At 44.7% G+C, this 20,702-nt stretch overlaps 1 protein-coding gene across 1 annotated transcript in view; it reads left to right on the top strand.

Annotated features, from left to right (window-relative positions):
• Positions 1 to 3,367: 3,367 nt before the first annotated feature.
• Positions 3,368 to 20,702, top strand: part of myo10l3 (myosin X, like 3) — a 34,291-nt gene continuing 16,956 nt past the window's right edge. The window contains exons 1-18 of the mRNA XM_061286487.1: positions 3,368 to 3,668; positions 9,466 to 9,564; positions 13,588 to 13,746; positions 13,959 to 14,146; positions 14,212 to 14,346; positions 14,527 to 14,651; positions 14,759 to 14,772; positions 14,878 to 14,962; positions 15,060 to 15,166; positions 15,482 to 15,611; positions 15,959 to 16,077; positions 17,415 to 17,561; positions 17,638 to 17,738; positions 17,812 to 17,878; positions 17,952 to 18,044; positions 18,421 to 18,489; positions 19,557 to 19,639; positions 19,719 to 19,827. Coding sequence (XP_061142471.1) covers positions 3,648 to 3,668; positions 9,466 to 9,564; positions 13,588 to 13,746; positions 13,959 to 14,146; positions 14,212 to 14,346; positions 14,527 to 14,651; positions 14,759 to 14,772; positions 14,878 to 14,962; positions 15,060 to 15,166; positions 15,482 to 15,611; positions 15,959 to 16,077; positions 17,415 to 17,561; positions 17,638 to 17,738; positions 17,812 to 17,878; positions 17,952 to 18,044; positions 18,421 to 18,489; positions 19,557 to 19,639; positions 19,719 to 19,827 — 1,851 coding nt within the window. The 5' untranslated portion in view covers positions 3,368 to 3,647. The remainder of the gene's footprint in view (positions 3,669 to 9,465; positions 9,565 to 13,587; positions 13,747 to 13,958; positions 14,147 to 14,211; positions 14,347 to 14,526; positions 14,652 to 14,758; positions 14,773 to 14,877; positions 14,963 to 15,059; positions 15,167 to 15,481; positions 15,612 to 15,958; positions 16,078 to 17,414; positions 17,562 to 17,637; positions 17,739 to 17,811; positions 17,879 to 17,951; positions 18,045 to 18,420; positions 18,490 to 19,556; positions 19,640 to 19,718; positions 19,828 to 20,702) is intronic.

Raw genomic sequence — 20,702 nt, 5'->3', positions numbered from 1 at the left:
CTTTTAACTGCGTGCCGCCAAGAAAAGAAAACAAACAAAGAAATAAACAAACAAATAAATAGATCATTTTTATTCCCATCCTGGCTCTTTTATTTTGAGGTCGCTGTTATTTATTATCCCCCAGTCAACACTGTCTGACACTCTAGCTCTCCCTGCTGGCAATTATTCAATTAAAAAAAAAAATCAAATTATTTTGACTAAAAATAAGATTTCCATCTGTATTTCCAATGATGTGGTGTGGCTCAGTGGCGGTTGTGTGTTGGCATAGGCAAATGCTAAGGTGGTCAAAGGTACTCTTAAAACCTTGGAAGTCAGGTTTCGGACGGAAGCCTGGGCTTAAATTTCCCATTTAGCAAGCCATTTAAAAAAAAAAAATTAAATTGTGAATCATTGTGACAATGTACTAGTTGAAAAAAAGAAAGAAACAAATAAACAAAACAAACATTCTGCCAATTTGTCAAACCAAGAAGAAAGTCCCAACATGACGTCAACAAACCACGTGACCGCTGTTAACGCCAGGGGAGGAGAGCAAGTGAGTGAGAAATGCCAGAGAGACGATTTTTATTTTGAACGCTAGAGGAAGGCATTGCCCTTCTAGAACTGATTTCATCATGAACTGACGAGTTCAATCAGCAAGGACAAACGCTTGGTTGCGCTGTTTGAACATTGATTGGGAAAGAGCGATGTAAAGCGATGTGCTCTTTTAAGGCTCTGTGTAACGAACTGCGGAAAAGTCAATCCCAAATCAAATTCCCACAGCAATTAGAAACGAAACACAAACAAACAGATGAGACCACCGGGTACACCTGGAGGAAGCGGTAACCAGGTAAAACCAGGTAAAACTAAACTTAATCCAAACACATCTTTTATTTTTTCCATCCAAAACAATGGCGTCCATGCACCACTCGGACAAACTTGCTTTGCTGATCTTTTGGGTCGTCTTTGTCGTTTGTAATGCTTATCTGGAAATCTGAGCTGTTGGTGATTCACATGCTTGAATCATCTGGGATGAGATGGCGCGTTGTAAAAAAACCCGCAGGTCTCGCTATCAGTCTGGAGCGCAGGATGAAGAATGTTGAATTGAAATTCTCCCGTGTTTATTCAGGCCTCTGAATGGGCTCTGAGTCACCGCTGTGCCACTTAGGTTATTAGCCTCAAAATCCACGTGAGACACAATTAACAAAAGCAAAACTTCCACTGGCATGTTCTGGATTCTCACGACATGTCTCGTTTAAATCTGTTTAAATAGGTTTTGCGAGTATTCCTGGTCGGGAATTCGAATGGCCGTGCCACTACGGACACAGAATAAACAAACAGGATGTGGACAGCGTGTGGAGGCATGAGAAGAGCGCTGGTAAGAAGGTTTGCCATGAATGCTGGCGGTAAAGATTTGTTGTTAAGTCTGACCGCTTCCTCGACGTTAGTGCTATAACACAAACACTGACGTAATATTTAATTCTTTATGATAAATCTTATATTTACCCTTTCTTTTTTCTTGGTATGGCGCCGTGAGTGGCTGCAGTGTTCTCTTTTTTCTTCTTTATTTCTTTCTTTTCTCCTTTTTCTTTCTGTCTTTTTGTCCATTCGGCGATGCTGGTGCCTTCTACCGCACCTCGGTATCTCTTCGGGTCGGACATTTTATTTTTTTCTTCCTGGGACCGGGATCATCGGTCGAGACCCGCGTAACTCTACGACGGCTTCCTGCTTATCCGGCCAGTGATGACCGGGTCCCTCGCCTTGCCCTTGCAGCCGCAACCCCTGTGGGGAGTCCGTTCCCTCGTGCTCGTCGGAACCAACGACTTTTGCCATGCTAGCCCCGTGGTGACCATTTGCACGTGCCCCGACTGGGTGCCCGGGACGCTGCTCACACGTTTGCCTGCTTTGTGATGTTTTCACCGATTCACGACCACGGTCCATTGGGGGCCGTTGTACTGGACTGCCCTTACACCTGTCGATGGCTATTTTGTGTGTTTTGGGGTGTTCTCTTGTATTGAGGGGTGCTGGTTGGCCGCTGTTACTTTTTTCCCTTCGTCTTTTAGCTTTGATAACTTTTATCTTGAGCACTTTCTGGCTTTCTTTGTGGCGCCGTTGTGTGGCAGTCTTATGAGAGCCTATTGATTGGATACTGCTGGGGCCTGAATTTCCCCACCCCTGGGGATCAATAAATATTCAATCAGTCAATGCTTCTTTGTGTCTGGTAAAAATCAAAACAGCACAAGTGACACATCAATCTCATTATTGTTGATATGCATTACATTATTAGACATTACATGTCAAATGACATCACCTTGTTATGATTCCCAAAGGAAATCATGTAAAGTGAGGCGCCCGGTGACATCACAAATGACAGGAAAAGGCCAAAGAACAGCCCCCCCCCCCCAAAAAAAACAAGAGAAATGTTTAATGTTTAAAATTAGTTTGGGAAATGGATAAATTGCACAGGTCAAGTTAGAAAAAAAAGTGTAATGTGCATTAGCTGCAGCTTTGTTAGTCCCCCACTGCTGCATTCAAGCATGAATTATTGAAGGGAGCAGTTGATCAATGACCATAGCTGTTCAATAGTCTCCCGTCAGCACATGCTGCACGTTTTATTCAATCAATCCAGTTAATTGATCTGATCTGGTCAGTAACTGCAGGCAATAATTCGAAAGAGCTATTTGCATTGCTGCTCACGCCACACGTCTGCTGTTTTTCTTCAGTGCTTTATGTCACATTAGTCGTTTTATTTTCGTTCGGGAGACAGTGAATTGATTGTGAAACGATCTCCACAGGCTTTCATCAGCTGTCTTTTTGCTTGAGGGTTGGCTGCTGGCGACTCTGCTCGTGGCCGCTTGCCACAAATGGGGCTCAATGCGGTACCGCCAGGAAGCGGCCGCACCAGTCCTCTACATCTGCATGCCTCCTTGTTTATATCAGTGGAATCTCAGTAGTTTTTTTTACAACTACGGTGGAACTGCTTCAGGTGAATTCCCATAAATCGCACCATTAAAGTCTTTAATGAGAAAATAAATGTCTAAATTGGACGTGCCATAGAGAAGAGTGTTGATAACAAAAGGAAAAAAAAAGAAATCAAGCTGTGGGCGTGTCCGCAATTGAAACCACACCCAGCTCAACTGTCAACTGTCAAACACACTTCTACGGAGTGTAATAAAGGAGTGACCTTCTTTCTTACATTTAAAAACGCGCACAAAAAAACACCCCTGCCTTTGTTTATCTCCCAAATAAAGAGGGGAAGCGTGCACACTTCCTCGGCTCCCATGACGCTGACCCATAAAGCGAGCGCTTTACATTTGAACCATCTCAGCTTTCGTACTCTCATCCTGGTTTTTCCCCGCCTGCGCCCCGCCTCTTTGCATAATATGCCGGTGGCTTCCAAATGAATGGCACAACACACACACACACGCACACGTACACACTTCTTTACACAAAACAACAATAACTCTAAAACGTTCTCCTCTGGTCCACAGCTTGGCAAACAATACTCGAAGTTATCGAACCGAGCCGGACATGTGTTTTTGTCAACCAGAAGCTTCGCAGCCGGCGAGGGACAGGAAGAAATTTGAAATGGAGTGAGGCTTTCCTCACGTCATCGACTGTGGTCCCCTCAAGTCAGACTACAAAGGGGCGTCAGGTCGGACCTCGTCAAAATGGATACATTCTTCATGGAGGTGAAGTTTCTCATTTCTTTACGTATTAAAAGTCATTTTTGACTTGTTGAAAGATATTTTGAAAAAAGTGACCATTTACTCAACAAAATCATTAACATATTGTCTCATTTTGTCTCGGGACAGCAAGTGCGTGTTTCTATATGGTTGGGACATAAAATGTCCTCCAATTATGGCTTGTCCTCGATATACATCACACAACAATTCCCTTCAGTTGTGCTCAGATAATCCCATTACAGACTAGCAAAGCCACATGACAATATCAATGTACTTCATGTGTGGCACTTTTGAACTGAATCATGTTTTCCTCTTTTTGTTATTCAGTAGTTCGGAGCAGTTTGTCAGTGGATGCAAGTCATCTGTAGGGGGGGTGCCCTCATTGTATAGACTCGATGGGTCACTCGGTTCTGACTCACACAAGCAGTGATGGGAATGGGATGTCTAATCCGATGGGCAGTATTGTGGATTTTGACATGCCTGCCTCACTCAGGTTGGGGCTTTGGATTGCTTGTCTCAGACCTTCCTGTGTGGATGGAGTACTAAATCGCTGCGGTTTGATACCACTTTTTTTCCCTGACCCAGAACAATTAGAGCATTCACTCTCACCCCCACTTAAGGGCGTTCTGTCCATCCACACTGGTTGGAGTCCACACCCGCTCCACCCTGCCCTGCCTTTTAACCTCTGACCGATGATATACTGGGTGCCGATTTGTGTCTTTCAGCTCCCCGTGGAGGAAACGAAGTCTTTATAGCCTTTGTCAAGCATCCTGTCGAGTCGCTACATTCAGTTCTAAACTTGGCGAGTCCGAGGCCTTTAAAGTGGCAGCTGCCTCACTCTGTGAAGCTAAGAGAAGATCTTTGCGCACCCGCAAACGTCCTCCTAGCAGACCCTCGCATTGCAGGCCAAATTCCTTCTCCCTGAAGGTATTCCTACCCCTGACCCTTGAAATTCCCAGCCGTGCCGGCATGTCATCCTGTGCCGTGTAGAAGTGTCACGGTCTTTGGGTTACCGCCTGCATTCTTCCCATCACGAAACATTCGGTCCGGTCGGCTTTTTTTAAGCTCGAGCCGTGCGGATTAAAATGCTTGCGAAGAATTTTGTTATAAAAATGGTAACTTAACGCGCTTGTCATTTGCTCCAGCTGTTGAAGCCATCTGAGATCACGGCGACTCCACCTCGGGCGAGGAAGGGAGTCAGGAAGTGAGGCGAGGATGCGAGGAAGGAAGGGAAGGAAAATAAAATGGCAGTATTGTTGCTTGGGAATTTTGAAATAATGTTTTTTAAATCTCAGACCAAACACGGGGAGTTTTTCCTGACCGCAAAATTATATTGTAGCACCATTTTATCTTTTTACTTGACCTCTTCTACAATTTTCCTGGTCAAACATATAAACAAACAATTCACAATCAAGCAACAGATCGATCATTAGATGTTTTTGAGGTTGGCTAGCTGGTGTTTACATTTCCGGCATCTGTGACCTGACCCCCCCCCCCCCCCCTTTTATCAGCGAGCCGGTCAGAGCTGCGATAACCTCCCGCTGACTCCTTGCAGTCGGTGTTAGCTTTAGCCCTCTGCAAAATGTCATCACCCGACTCTTCTGTAATTAAAGTGGCTGCGTTTGTAACGATAGAAAAGTTCATTGATGCTATTTATTAGCTTTTGATGATGGAAAGAGAGTAAACGTGTGGAGTGACGCTTCAGTGTTTTCACAGCCATGTTGACTTAACTATTGATCTTAAATACAACTGAACTCTATACTGCTATGCTAACCAATGAATAGAAAAAATGAACATAAAAACCAAGACGCTTCGGACTGCACTCTGATTTCAGTTGGCCCCAAAACAAAAGTAAGGAAACTAAATTTAAAAATGTTCCTACAGAGTATATTTGAAGAAGATCGCATCATGACCAAAACCCGTAATTATCCGCTTGAGGTTGTAACTTGCCACAGTGACGTCACAATTTCAATTCCCCGTACTGCTGTGCTCGCTTTCCGATTAGTCATTCTTCGTTCGATGCCCTTAAATGGGCTTTGCTGGGATGCTGCCGTGTCTCTTAACACCCATCCTTCCTTTTCTGAGTGTGTTGAACCTGAAAGACAAAAAAATGAAAAAATCTAGACTGATATATTCAACGTTAACCTTTAATCCATCCCTTTTCAGCAATGTCAAGCCGCTGTACCGCCCTCTGCTGGCTACTCAAATTGACATCAAAGTGCCTTCGGGCTCCCATTGTCCTTTTCAGCCGACAAAAATCCAAAGCAAAGATTATTAAAGTATAAAACCATGCACTAAAGAATCGCTGGCGAAACAGAGGAGCCTGCTTTAATAAATAGTGTGAAAGTGGATGTAGTCTTAGTTGGGTTGGTTCTTAAAAAAAATCAAATAAAACAGGCCAATCCCTGCTCTGCACTAGCAACAAAGGATAGATGTCCGCTAGATTTGCATGGTTTGTGTTTATCCGGGATGCTTAGCCTGGGAAAATTAAAGTCGGTATTTACCGCAACCTTGCCTGGCACACTAAACGACTCTTGGCCCCCGACCTTGCCTGACCGACTATGAGCTCGTAATAAGAGTCCAACTTAAATCCCTTCTCGCGGTACAGCTTAATAATAGCCAGCCAGTGATTACTGCAGTGGATCGGCCCAGATGCCGACTTTCCCTTGGTAGCCTCGTCGTGGGTGAGACTCTTATGGAATATGTTGTGTCTCATCGCTCTTGCCTGTGCTTTTCATTTTCCGACGATTCCGACTTAAACGGATTAGAGCAACGGGTGGGTACCGCGTTGGAACCCACATTGTTAACCTTGCAATTTCATTTTAGGCTTCAAGTTGGGGTTAGAAGTCCTTTGTGATGACATTTTGCTATCTGAAGAAATTAGCATTCACCACTAGATGGCGATGTGTTTCACACACTGCCCCTTTAAAAACAATGACAATTTTTAAGAAATGAATTAAACGATTAGGCTCTCCAAAATAATCCATTCCTTCTGTCTACGTATTCTCCAAGGCATCGCGAATGACAGTCCACTTGCGCTGTCAGACTCCGATGGGGGAGGGTCCGTCCAACCCTTTGGACACACACGTGCAGATGACCTTATTTGCACGCAACTGCTTGGCAGATTGTTATTGTTTCATCAGTATGTTCATTCAATTGCTTCAAAGTAGAACAAAGTCAGATTTCTTTTGTATGAACATTTTGTGCTTACTATGTCGACTATCATTCTATCTTAAGGGCTCAGCGGGGGGTTGCAGACAGCTTCTAAGACCCCCCCCCCCCCCCCCCCCCCCCCCCCCCCGTCCCCAGCAGACTGGGGGAAGCCCTGTTCCCCGCGGGGCTCCTCCTCCTCCATTAGCTAATTTCTCATCAACTGCCTCCTTCATCATCTTGACTTCATACAGCAGATGTTGGAGGTTGCTTTCAATCATCTGATTTGTTCAAGCAGCCCAACATCGGGCCCACCCTTGAGCCGTGCTAGAAACAAAGACAAACTGATTTATTCTGGGTAATTTTCACCCGTCTGTAATTTGATGACCCGGAAGACCTTTTGCCCAGTTTCCCATCCCAGCTAAATTCGGCCTACTCGGTTAATCTCAGATCTCACTCAGCATTCCGAAGATCTAGGTGAAATCCTGACTTCCTGCTTGACAACAAATAAACAAACCCTGCATTCTTTTCAACGACTTCAAAATAGTCTGCTGCAGTTTGTAATCTGTGCAAAAATTATCATTCTGATCAAAGATAGAAACCTGACTTGTTATGAAGGCATTTAAAGAAAAAAAAATACAAGTATGCTTTTTGTTTCAGTTTTACTGCTCGACTTTGTCCGGTCACATGTCAGAAATATCCAAAGAATGGAATCTGATCCCGCTATCTTGTGGATCTAACCCTACGGGGAATTGTCACATTGGCTTTTTTTAATGGACACTCGTGTGCAAACCAATTTTCATGTCAGAAAGATCCAAAATAAGGCATCTTGGGGATGTAGCACAATTGAGAATTCTCATGGTGGCTTTTTAATTTCACCCTTTTAGCTCCAGGCTGGATTGCACACAATATATTTGTCCACTTTAAATCCTCACGGTCACTTTAATGCTCATTTTCAACTTGTTTTGTTATGATAATACTGTCATGCCTCCTTCATCTTTGCTATGGAGTCAGCGGCTATCTCATTAGCATCATCATTAGCATCTATTACTCATATTTGTACTTGGTTGACTCGGTTTCTTTCTTTGTGTTGACTTTTGATCCGTTCACCTGATACTTGTGTCCGCGGGCACCTTGGTCTGTGTAAGCACTAAAATATTCAAGGCGCGTTCGTTAGCACTCTCCAGATGGCTTGTTATGCTAGCTAGAAACTAGAAACAAAATTCTTTGGCTGAGGGACCATTTAGGCTTCGGGAACTCGGATCACTCTCGTGAAGTCGTCCTGTCCCTCCGCCTGTACCGTGACATGCAGTTTGAGGAATGCAAGGCAATCTCCAGCTGCAAACATCTGTTGAGCAGAAGCAAGTTTGCGTTTACACCCCACTTGATGATTGTCATGTTTGCAAGAAGTGGTCTTCTGTGTTTAAGACAGGAAGGTCATCTAGGCCACGCTACGCTATCGACGTTGGAGGCCCGGGGCTGCTTTTGGCATGTGCCCATTGTCTCCCAGCTGGCTTCTGTTTGGGATCTTTCCACCTGGTTAACTTCCGAGCCGCCTTTGTCCCGACTTGGTGACAAGGACTCTTTATGAAGGCTGCTACAAGGGGGAGGAGTTTGGTCGGAAAGAACCGTCTGTTGCAGGGAGATGGCGTCAGACTGTTGTGATCACAAAACTATAAAAAAAGAAATAGTCACTCCCTTTAAAAAACAACTTGATGGTTCTACACATTTTTATTGGGTTGCTAATGTTTGGAAAAACCTGCCAAAACCTGCGTTTGTATTCTCTTCAATGACCCAATGATTGAGCTTTGGAGACAGCCCGTGCAAAATGTTTTTCTTCCCGCAGCAATTTAGGACAATAGGATCCCGTGCTTTCCAGTTACATAACAGCACCTGATTGTCTGTGGAATAAATCCCAATCATCTGGACTCCAGCGTGAAGCGGCTTTTCCCCTGAGTAGGCCAAACACGGCAAGCCGGTGCCGGGCACAAACCTCGCAACTGTAATTGTGGATTTTGCGCACAATTCAGAATGAGACATCCTTCCCCATCCCTTAGTCTCTAAGCAATTGGTTGTTTTCAGAAGTCTGACGTCATATGTTTTGCCCCCGTGGATTTGAGTCGTGCACACGTGGCTGCTCCTTTTAAATAGTTAATGAGGATTGATGTCTAAAAGTGGTGACCTTGTCTCGTGTTATGTTTCCAAGTGGAATTTGTGCATATTGATCCCTTTGCTTTTTATGCTCTGTTGGACACAATTCCCTTTTGTTCTTCGGTTCCTGCATCTTTATTGGAGCTGATGAACAACAACGTTGACTATTAGGTGAAAAATGCACATTTGTTTGTGACCCCGGCAAAAAAAAAAGCATTGTCTTCCAATCACTGGGAGTTGTTTTCCAGGTCTATAAATGCATCTTCCTTTGTGGTGAGGAAATGACAAGCGCACTTGATAATTCCTGTTACTGCACTTGGCGATCGCATTGTTAATTCATGTCTGGGAACGCCAGGAACTTATCAGTGATCTGTCTCACTGGATCTCAAACTATCCCGGAAATTACAATGGCACTGCCAATTAGGCCTGGAATGACAAATAACTTGAATTACTAAGTAAAAAAAAAAAGGATTGAAGGTGTTGATTAAAAACGATGTTGCAGGGCTCCCGTTTGTGGCTGAGACATCACGAGCAACTCCTCCCATGCACCGTCACCTCCTGCGATGACACATCACTGGACCTCACCACGGACTATGGAAAGGTAAGAGGCCGGACAAAATGGCTGCCTCCTAGCGTGTGTTTAGGAGGCGGGTGGAAAGTTTACGTACGCGTGCTTTACGTGTGCCCGCTGCGGGATCAACACCTTTTGTGAGCCCATGGCGAACGAGCTTATCTCTCCGTGTCTGGAGGAAATCCTGCTCTCCCCGCGCTCGGAAATGCAGTGAGGATGGATGTGTGAGAAATAGCTTTGAACAAAACAAAACAAAAAGTTTGTGTGTTCTCTCCCTCCTTTTAGTCTTTGTTGTCTGGTACCCCACAGTTTTTTGGCAAAGTAACTCAAAACTATTTCTCTCCACGTGATCAAAACTTTTTGTTTCATTTCTAAACTTCAACCGGAAGTAACAATAAATAGTCGGCAGCTCCTTTTTTGGAAGAATTGTTTACAGTCTGCCAAGCTAGCATTAGCATTTTTTTCCTAAATAGGCTGACTGACGCTAAAAAGTACTTCCTTCCATTAGCTGGTAAATTTAATTTTCCATCCTCCAGTTGTGTTTTTTGAGTGAACAGACTCACTAAACTGAATTTACCGTTTTTTTCCGTGTATAGTGCGCAAAATTTAACGAATTTATTGTCCTAAAATCTGGGGTGCGCATTCTACATGGGTACAAAAAATTTTAAATTTTTTTTTTTTTAAATTTTTTTTTTTTTTTTTTTTAGAAAACAAAACCAACAACAGGACTGAACAAAAAGACAGGGTGACATTACCAAAGACAGGAACAGAAAGCAAACAGACATCATGACAGTAACACATGCAATGATCCGACGGTGAGCGAGGGGCAGACAGGACTTAAATACAAAACACGTTACATCGATTGAGGTGACACAGGAAGAGAGGGGCGACGCGAACAGAAACTATGGCAACCTAGACACATAGCAAAACTGGGGACGAGACGTGACAAATGTCCCTCGAAATGAAACTTGAAATCACCAAGTTTTGGTTTCCAAGGGTGTTTTTATTCCTCTTCAACGTCTCTCCCATACAGAGCCGCCTTTTTCACGTCCGCACGCCTCTTTCCCGTGCGCGCACGGAGCGCGGTGGTGCGTTATGGGCAGTCGGAGAAATCAACGCTAACAAAAAAAATTACATCCAGCCTAGTTAAGACCATACCAAAGACTATAAAAATGGGACCCATTGCCTCCCTGCGTGTGTGACGATCATTGGGACTTAAAAAAAAAAAAAAAAAATTCATAAAAAAAAATTCATAAAAATTGGGTGCGTATTATACATGGGTACAGGCTTTTTTCCAGCATCAGCATGCCATTTTTAGGGTGCGTATTATACATGGAGGCGCACTATACACGGAAAAAAACGGTACTTTGTATAACACGCCAATTAAAATAGCTTTTGTTTCCATTAACCCTCCTCCCCCAAAGTTTGAAACCATTTAATCGCCTGTGATGGACTGAACAGAACAGTGAAAATTGCAGTCTTGTCTTCAAACATCTCATTTGAGCTCCTCTGAAGTCCTGTCTCGGACTCTTTTCACACACAGGTGCCGTTTGTCAAAGCTTGTTTTGGTAAATCCATCCTGGCAGACCTTCAGGGCTGTAATAAACCATCACCAGTGGGTTGACTGGTGCTGCCGGGTGCCTAAAGTGCTCATCTTGCAGCTTCCCTAGGCGAGCGGGTCTGGCCTTTAATAGCCTGACTCGGCCGCTGTCACATTAAGCGGCATATCAGCATTTGTCATTGTGTCGTAGACTCCAGCCAGAGGGATCAGGTGAGAGGATACAAAAAGCTAAGAGGTCTTGCGGTGTGTGTGTGTGTGTGTCTGTGTATACTCATACGTCCATCTGTCTATGTGTTTTTTAATGTGGGCAGATGGTTCCAGCTAGCTGGATTAGTAATAGCGTGTTTGTTATCTGGAGAGCGGCGCGCACAAAGAGTGTGTCAGTGGTCACCTACAGTAAACTAAATTTAATTTTAAATTGTTTACTTCTTTTCTACTTTAAACATGGATTTATTCTTGGAACACACTTTGCCCAAAATTTTTACAATTTCCGACAAAAGTGGTGTTAAAAGGCCAAATTGCCAACCAAGGGTGAAATTGGGGTTTACCCCTCCTCTCTCTCGGAATATTCAGTGGCGCTGCCCGGTTGAACAAAGCAGCAGCAGTAGCAGGGTGTGGTTTCACCGGGGCAGGGAACAAAAGACGACGTTTCTACGGGAAGCCATTTGAACATTTATATCCTTGATATCCAGTCCAAGATCTATGTCGTTGTAGTAGAGCGCCCATTGTACTTGCTAACAAGACAACTCAGCACTCCAGTTGAATTACTTGTCTGAATTACTTGTACCTAATTTTTAAGAAAAAATATATATATTCCAGACCAAAACGGTTTGGGATGGTGAAACCTAAACTCCCGCTGGGTATTCTGCGATCCTCTCAGATGTTTTAGGCGGTGAAAAAAACACCCCGAGGCTTCCCAAAGCTTGTGCTATGAAATCCGAACACAACTGCGGATCCACAACAAACGCTCGCTTGAATTCAAAGAGACACCAAGTCAAAATGATTGAGTCGATGCGAAGTGTGTGTCAACGGGTATGAATAGACATTCCTCCACTTGATGTTTAGATTTGATTTGTTTTCACAGCGAAACCTGATCATATCCTCTCACGGTTATTTGTTATGCGGGATTCGTTTGTTTGCTCACTCCGTGCAAAAATTTAAGAATGTAAAGAATTTCAGGAAGTGGCGGATGTGCCTTCATGAAGAGTCCGTTTTGTAAGCACTGATAATCGCATCAGTCACAGACAGTAAGTGATCTGACTGAATGCTAAGTGACTCAAGTGCTACAAGGTAGCTAGCTCGTCCACTCATTTGTCGGTTTGAGGTAAAAAGGGTGAAATATTTACACAAAGCTGCCTGTAAATCTGCTGGCGGGATGACATCATCACAAATGTTGTCTTTTCCTCCCTTTTGAGGTGATTCTCCTTCAAATCCTCCCACATGACCGATTTTGTTATGGCTACTTTTGGCTTCGCACACGCCCGTTCTCCAGTAATGTGCTGCCTAGAATTACTCAACCACCGGCGTGGGAGAACATATTGCACATTCGAGTTTATGGTTTTCAAACTTTCCGCATTGTGTATCACCTAAAAAAAAAAAAGTTAGCATCATAATGACCTACATTAAAGTATGAGGGGGACCGGCTGCCACGTGTGTGCCCTTCAGTTCAAAAGGTGATTCAAATAAAAACATTATTTAAAAAAAAAAAAAAAAAAGAAAAGACCAAGTGGTGGAGCGTATGGACATATAGCGAGGCCTAACATAATTTTTTTATCCTCTGCAAAACACAACCAATACTGGAGTAAAAGGAGCTTCAAGAATAGTCTTCTGCTTATATTATGTGATATACTCCCCTCTAGTGGCCAAAGCGCACACAACAGAAGGAGCAGTACAATGTCTATAAGATTCCAATCATGATGAACAAACTAATTTGTCAATTTCTATTGAACTAATTGAGAGCTGTTTGTGTTTACAAAGTAAAATATTGTCTAGTGCTATTTTTTTAGTTATTACATTTTTGGATGGTGTTTCATGAAGCTCTCCAACGCATTATTGGAGGCTAGAAATATCTCGATAGACAAATCGATGACGAGCGCATAAACAAAGCAGAGTAGCTTCATCTCTTATTCAAGGCAGCCGTGGCCAGTCGATATCTCGATTTATTTCCTCCTCAAAAGACCTCCCGAGAAGTTGATCGGCAATCGGCCGCACTCAGCAGAATCTTGAGCCGGCCGTCAGGTGGCACCAAGTCCTTTTGAGATGACTCGGCAGACTTCTAATCTAAAGCCAAGAAGTCTGCTCCCTGCTGGGATGGAACCCGGCCGTAATGCCCCGAAGGAAAAAAGAAGCACAACTCCGGCCGAGACTAAATGTGACATTGTGGGCTCGAATCTCCTCTCCGTGTTTTTTCCTGGTCGTCGGTTCCTTTAATAAATACGGGCAACGTGTTCGGATAGATGTCAATTCTCCATCTTTTGTATCTGCGATCCCAGGTGATCTACCTACAGAAGAAGGAGCTAAGCAAGGACACGGCTTACTCGATGCACCCCAGCAGCGTCTACGGAGTGGAGGACATGTCCACGCTCGCCGAGCTACACGAAGCCGCCATCATGCACAACCTCTTTCTGCGCTACCAGACAGACAACATTTATGTAAGGAACCATGTTGGAACACGTTGAGCGGGCCAGGTCCCATATTGCAAATGGTTGCCTTCCTGGAATTGGTCAATGTTGCTTCCATGATACAATGGAAATATACATTAGCACTTTCTATTTGGGTATCCTTTTATTATTGTTCCGTGTCCATTAATAATGTAGTGCAGTTGAAGGTGCAACTAATGGTCCCCCCACCCCCCGCCTCCCAGACCAACATAGGTTCCATTCTGGCGGCCGTAAATCCCTACAAGCAGATTGCGGGCCTGTACGACGGCGCCTCTGTGGATTTATACAGCAAGCACCAGATGGGGGAACTGCCCCCTCACATATTTGCCATCGCCAACGAGTGCTACCGCTGCCTGTGGAAGAGGCACGACAGCCAATGTGTGCTCATTAGGTAACCACAAAAGCCACCACGTGAACCCGCTGCGCTCCGAGCTAAGTGTTGCCCAATCTTGTCAGCGGTGAGAGCGGGGCCGGCAAGACGGAGAGCACCAAGTTGCTCCTCAAGTTCCTCTCGGTGATGAGTCAGAACTCAGCTGGTGCGCCTCCAACGGAGAAGACCACCAGGGTGGAGCAGGCGCTCATCCAAAGCAGGTAGAAATGTTTTAGAATTTAGCAGAAAAGAAAACTAAGCTTGTGGTCATTTTGGTTGTGATTCCAGTGTTGGCCACGAGATGCAGACGATGATGTTTTACATTGAAAATTCCAATTAAAGTATTTCTTCTAGTATCCTCCACTTGCAAAGTAATGTTTTGCTGTGATTTGTTTCACCAGTCCAATCATGGAGGCGTTTGGGAATGCCAAAACGGTGTACAACAATAACTCCAGTCGTTTTGGCAAGTTCATCCAGCTCCATTTCTCCCAGAATGGAAACGTCCAGGGAGGCTGCATCATCGATTGTATCCTACAACACTTATAATGTTGGAAAAAAATGCTGTCTCTGTGGAATATGTCTTTAATCTCAAATAGGCATTTTTTTTCTATTCTTCTTGACTCCAGTCATCAGATTTGCTGGAAAAGGTAGGCATGTGTTGAAAGCTCTCACCTGAGGCAACCAGGAAACCGCGTCACAGATTAGAACATTTGATTAAATGCGATCCTCATCATCTGCTCTCGCTTCTCAAGAACCGAGTGGTGCGTCAAAATCCCGGAGAACGGAACTACCACATCTTCTACGCGCTGTTAGCAGGGGCTGACAAAGACCACAGAGGTTGGTGGAAATTTCTGTTTGGAAGATTTAGGCCTGCTTTTATTTCTGCGTCGTTTTTGTAACCAATTAGGAATCCTTTTGATGTCTTTTGTCGCAGACATGTACTTGCTTTCTGACGGTCCCGAGTCCTACCACTACCTCAGCCAGTCAGGCTGCGTGCAGGACAGCAGCCTGGATGACAAGCAGCTTTTTGACAGCGTCATGGTCAGTATTCCACCACCAAGGGGCGCTACAAGCCTTGGTTAGATGTTTAGAAGCACGTTTGAAAAATGTTGATGGGAGATGGCAAGTTTGAAGGACGGAAGGCAAAATATGTTACATATTTTATTTCAATAGGGCTAATTAATTAATAAGAGCTTTATTAACTATTAATTTCCCAAGTATGCATTGAAAGTACATTTGATTAAAAAAATAAACTTGTTTTTCATTCTAATATTGTGATTTATTATTTATAGTTAATCAATCATGTTATTTTGATTGTATGGAAGCACATCATGGCCCTTGCGTGTTGCGACACAGGAAGCGCTGCAGGTGATGGAGTTCAGCGAGGAGGAGATCCGTGATGTCTTCAAGCTGCTGTCCGCCGTCCTCCAGATGGGGAACATTGAATTTATGACAGCGGGCGGAGCTCAAATCACATCCAAAGGAGGTAAGAAAAGAAAACCGGAGGAGTGCTGTGTCTGCCTTCAGCTCTTGAGTTTGATCGACATGGCAGCAGCACTCCTCAACAGGCTGAAACATGAGCGCCATTCTCTTTTGTTCCCCGTTCGGCCTCTTTTCCAAACATCCGAGTTACCTCCTGCTTAAATAGGGAAGCAGTCTTTATCCTAAAACTTCTCTGCTAATAATAACAGCAACACTTCTTGCCTCGATCACACCCAACGTTTGCTAGGCAACTTGTTGCTAGGCAGAATTCCTCAGACTCAAGCAGAAGTGTACTAGTGATCAGCGATACTAGCTTGCTCACACAACCAATGTGTGTGTGTGTCCCCTCAGTGGTCAGTAACGTGAGTGAGCTGCTTGGCTTGGACTCCTTCCAGCTGTCTGAGGTGTTGACCCAGCGCTCCATGATTCTCCGAGGAGAGGAGATCTGCTCTCCGCTCACTGTGGAGCAGGTAACGAACAACTAATATTACAAGATCTAATGAGCTCCAACAAGAAGTTAATTAAAGCAAAAAAATATTGAATTGTGTACATTCTTTTCCACCTTTACCTCAATGACACCTCTCTCTCTCTCTCTCTTTCTTTTTTTTTTTTTTTTTTTTTTTCTTCTTCTTTCTCTGGCTCTCACACACTTCTATTCCCCCCCTTCACATGGCTTGCGTGACTCCCGGCCATTTCCTGCTTTTTGTCTGCCAGATTCCCGGCACAATGAAACCGTGGCGATAGTCATCTCAGTCAAAAGCACAATGAAGCTCATGATTGGGGGATTGGGGGTAGAGGTGGGTGGCGGTGGGGGGGGGGGGGGGGAGGAAGGGGGGGGGAAGTTGGAGACTTCTCCTCACAGTGTGCCTGGCATTGCCTCAGTTTATGATTAATGAGGCCTAATCTTCATCAGCATGTTCTAATAATTGTAATTTACTACAGGGCAGAAGTTTAAAGATTGAAAACAAAACAACAATGGTATCCCATATTAACAATTTGCCTTTAGGAAATTATATAATTGAGATAAACAAGGAGAAAAATGTTCCATGATGATAGTTTGGATGATGAGAATGAAAAGTTCTTTGAGCCCCGCCTTTGTCTTCTCAGGCTAGGAAATATGTGAAGGAATGGTTTTATTCATACCACAAAAAGAGCTCATTTGCCAAACGGAACAAAGACACAACGCTGTTGTGTGCTGCTTGTTCTGTCCGCCCTTTGAAGCCGCTCCTTGCTAAATAGCCAGCTTTATTCCACTGCTGGGCCCAGTAAGAAAGGCCCCCTTTTGCCATTACGCAGGGGTCTTCCAACCTACCAACCCCCCCAACCATTCCGTGAACCAAGACCCCTCCTCCGTCCTTCGTCCGGGACAAACGGCCATTCTTCTCCTCTCGCCCATGTGACGGAGATCCCGGAGCCACCGGCTTTCTTTTCACTGGCAGGAGGTGATGGGGCATGATGGATGGCGGCCACCGTTTCATTTTGGACCCAGAAACAGCAGGCGCTGCGTTTATACCAGTTGGTGGGCTAACGTTTGTGCTCACGGGCCTCATTTGAGGTTTAAAAATGACATGCAAAATCCGTAACCATAGTTCCTCTTTCCTGAATTGAGTTATTTTATTATCCATATAGATGAGTCGGCATAAAAAAAAAGTGAACTCTCATTGTGGAGATGAAGGCACTAAACACGGTGGGCTGTTGTGAAAACAGACAATCCTGCCCGCGCAGCAACTTACAACACACAACACGGCCGACCTCTGGTAACCTCGAGTAACCTGGCGCTAACCGGGCATGTCCTCGTGCCTTTCAGGCCGTGGACTCGAGGGACTCTGTTGCCATGGCGCTGTACTCCCAGTGTTTCTCTTGGATCATCATGCAGATCAACCAGAAGATTAAAGGCAAAGACAACTTTAAGTGTATCGGCATCCTGGATATCTTTGGATTTGAGAATTTTGAGGTGATCAGAAGTTGACCACTTTTTTGGTGTATTTTCATTTCTGTTCTTTATTTCAAGCGTGCTCCTGTTCCTCCAGGTCAACCGCTTCGAGCAGTTCAACATCAACTATGCCAACGAGAAGCTCCAGGAGTATTTCAACAAGCACATCTTCTCGCTGGAGCAGCTGGAATACAACAGGCAACGTGGTGTTTATTTCAAGCAGTCCACAATGAAACGGCAGCTCGCTCATTTTGTCACGATGTGTCTTCAGGGAGGGCATCCAATGGGAGGCCATTGACTGGATGGACAACGCTGAATGTCTGGATCTCATTGAGAAGGTAGAGAAAGACTTTAGCTTATCTCTGGTTCTGGCTGTCACCTTTGACCTTCTGCTATCTCCTTGTGTTTTAGAAACTGGGCATGTTGGCTCTTATCAACGAGGAGAGTCGTTTCCCCAAAGGCACCGACTACACCCTTCTGGAAAAACTCCACAGTCGACACGCTGTGAGTCGGCTGACACGCACGTACACCTTTCGTATCTTTCACGCTTCGCCAGATGCTAAGAAATGTGCACGCAATTACGTAAAATGATCCGAGGGGGCCTCGGGAGTGTAAAATCACCTTTTGCGACGTCGGACGAGTGCTTCACATGCACTCACTCACTCACGCCCGCCTCGCCTTTTGTATCGTCTGGCTCTCGCATGCGAGGCCAACAATGCTGAAATGTGAGCAGCCTGATCAGCTTTGTGCACATAATAAAAAAAAAAAAAGACAGAAAAGGTCGAGCCACAAAATAATATTCTGGATCAAAATTGTATTCAATGTTTTTCAAAATCGTCTTTTGTCACGTTGGTGTCGATGTTTTAAACTCTCTTGTCAGGCAAACCCTTACTTTGTGAAACCCCGAGTGACCGACCATCAGTTTGGCATTAAGCACTACGCTGGAGAGGTAACACACACACTCACGCACACACACAATTTGCTGACGTTAGTACTCCACAATGGCGTTTACAGCATGACATGGTCTGGCCTCTAATGACATTTTTTTGTCTTGAGGAAAAGGCAGAGCATTCAGAGGAACAGATCAGTGCGCTGAATGAAATTACTTCACTACCTCAATTGATTTAAATTGTCTTCCATTCCTGAATGCGCGGCTTTGTTCAGTAGTAATTGCGCCCAAAAAAAAAAACAGGCTCAAGCACGATTATGAACTACTTTTTAGCTTGCACTATCCAAGTGTAAGGAAGATGGAGGATTATTCCAAGAGGTCACTGATCATTTGCCTCCCCACCTCTTTCCATCCCTTCCACTGTGTGTTACATGCCTCTCATGTTAGTCGAGGAAATGACTGCAGCCTTCCCTCCTCTAATTGAATTATTTGTTCTATGCCTTACCCTCAGGTTTGAACTTTAACACAAATCAAAGCTCTGAGTCAGAGTATAGGCAGATATTGTTATATAGCTAGCTAGCAAGCTAGTCACCTGCCTACTTGATTTTGTGCGTAATTAAATGGACTGAACCTTAAAGCGACCCACAGGGAGGACTCTTCTGTGAATTCTAAATGACAGAACATCAGTATGGATCTCATGGCTTCCCCTGGAGCCAAGAAGGGGAGTGAGGGATTGTGGACCTTTTATTGGATTAGCTCGCTTGCACCCACGCACGCACGCACGCACGCACGCACACACACATACACACGCACACACACACACACACACACACTCTTGTTCTCAATCAAGTGTTTTTTGTAAGCGTACGTGTACGGTTTGGATTGTGAGTTGAAATAATCATCTTTGTTCCAATCTGGGTGCATTACTGTGGTTCCGGGAGCAAGCGGCAGTGGAATGCCGCGTTGCTAAGGCCCGATTAAACTCGACGTGTGACTGCATTAACGTGCATGGGCCGCTCCTCTCTTGTGTTTTTGTATACAACGTGGCTCAAACAGGAATTCACAAGCTTGCGCTATACACATTAATATAACAGCAGTTTGTTTTCAACCAAATCTTTTTATTTTAGGTGCTTTATGATGCACGAGGCATCCTGGAGAAGAACAGGGACACCTTCAGGGATGACATATTATTCATTCTCAAAGACAGCAGGTAAACAAATACTTTGCTTGCAAATCAATCCCGTTTCGCGGTGGAACATTTGGCATCAGCGAGCAAACTCTTTCGTCAGGCTCGACTTCATCTACGACCTCTTTGAGCGCGTGGGCAGCAGGAATGGAGAAGAGACCATGAAGATGGGAACCGCCCGACGCAAGCCTACTGTCAGCTCTCAGTTTAGGGTGGGTCGAGATAGACACTCTCCAAAGATGGATGGTTACCACGAGCAATGGATAGATAGATCGCTAGCTAACTAGTGCCGCTTGATTGATTGATGGATGGATGGATGGATGGATGGATGGATAGAAATAGGCAAAACATTGACTGTACAGTAATCTATCCTGTTAATCATTTTGTTTCCAGACAGTGACGAGTTGTTGTATGAATGAATAGTGACGAGCGTGCAAGCAAATGCCACAGAGCATCTCATTGTCCTCCATGCGCCACTGCATGCAAGAGCGAGGGCAAGGGTGAGGTTGATCCCACCCCCGGTGTCACACACAAGAAGGCAGACATCTGGCAGAATGTCGGCTGTGTATCCGAGCTGCAAAAAGAATATCGCAGATAGATAGATAGATAGATAGATAGATAGATAGATAGATAGATAGATAGATAGATAGATAGATAGATAGATAGATAGATAGATAGATAGATAGATAGATAGATAGATAGATAGATAGATAGATAGATAGATAGATAGATAGATAGATAGATAGATAGATGTGGTTCGGAGTGGGGAGGGAACGGGGGGTGGGCTTGCGGTGGAGTTACTTTGTCCGAACTGGAGTGCGGAGAGAAGGGGAGCAGGGGAGGATTTGGCCGGCTGCCCGGGCCGCAGTTTACGAAGCCAGGAGGATTAGTGTTGATGGCTGGGCAGAGCAGGGCCAACCAGGGGCCAATCGCGCTCAGCTCAGCCAGGACGGGCCTGGATGGAGACAGCCTGTCTGAGGCGGGGAGGAGAGCCAGGCCCACAGTTCAAGGGTCCCCCCCCACCCTCACCCCACCCCGTGTGTGCTACGTTCGGCTGGAATCAAAAGTAGGAAATATTCCGCTGTGA

The sequence above is a fragment of the Syngnathus typhle genome, linkage group LG9 (genome assembly GCF_033458585.1).
Source record: "Syngnathus typhle isolate RoL2023-S1 ecotype Sweden linkage group LG9, RoL_Styp_1.0, whole genome shotgun sequence".
NCBI lineage: Eukaryota > Metazoa > Chordata > Actinopteri > Syngnathiformes > Syngnathidae > Syngnathus > Syngnathus typhle.
This window is presented reverse-complemented; position numbering and strand designations above follow the sequence as displayed.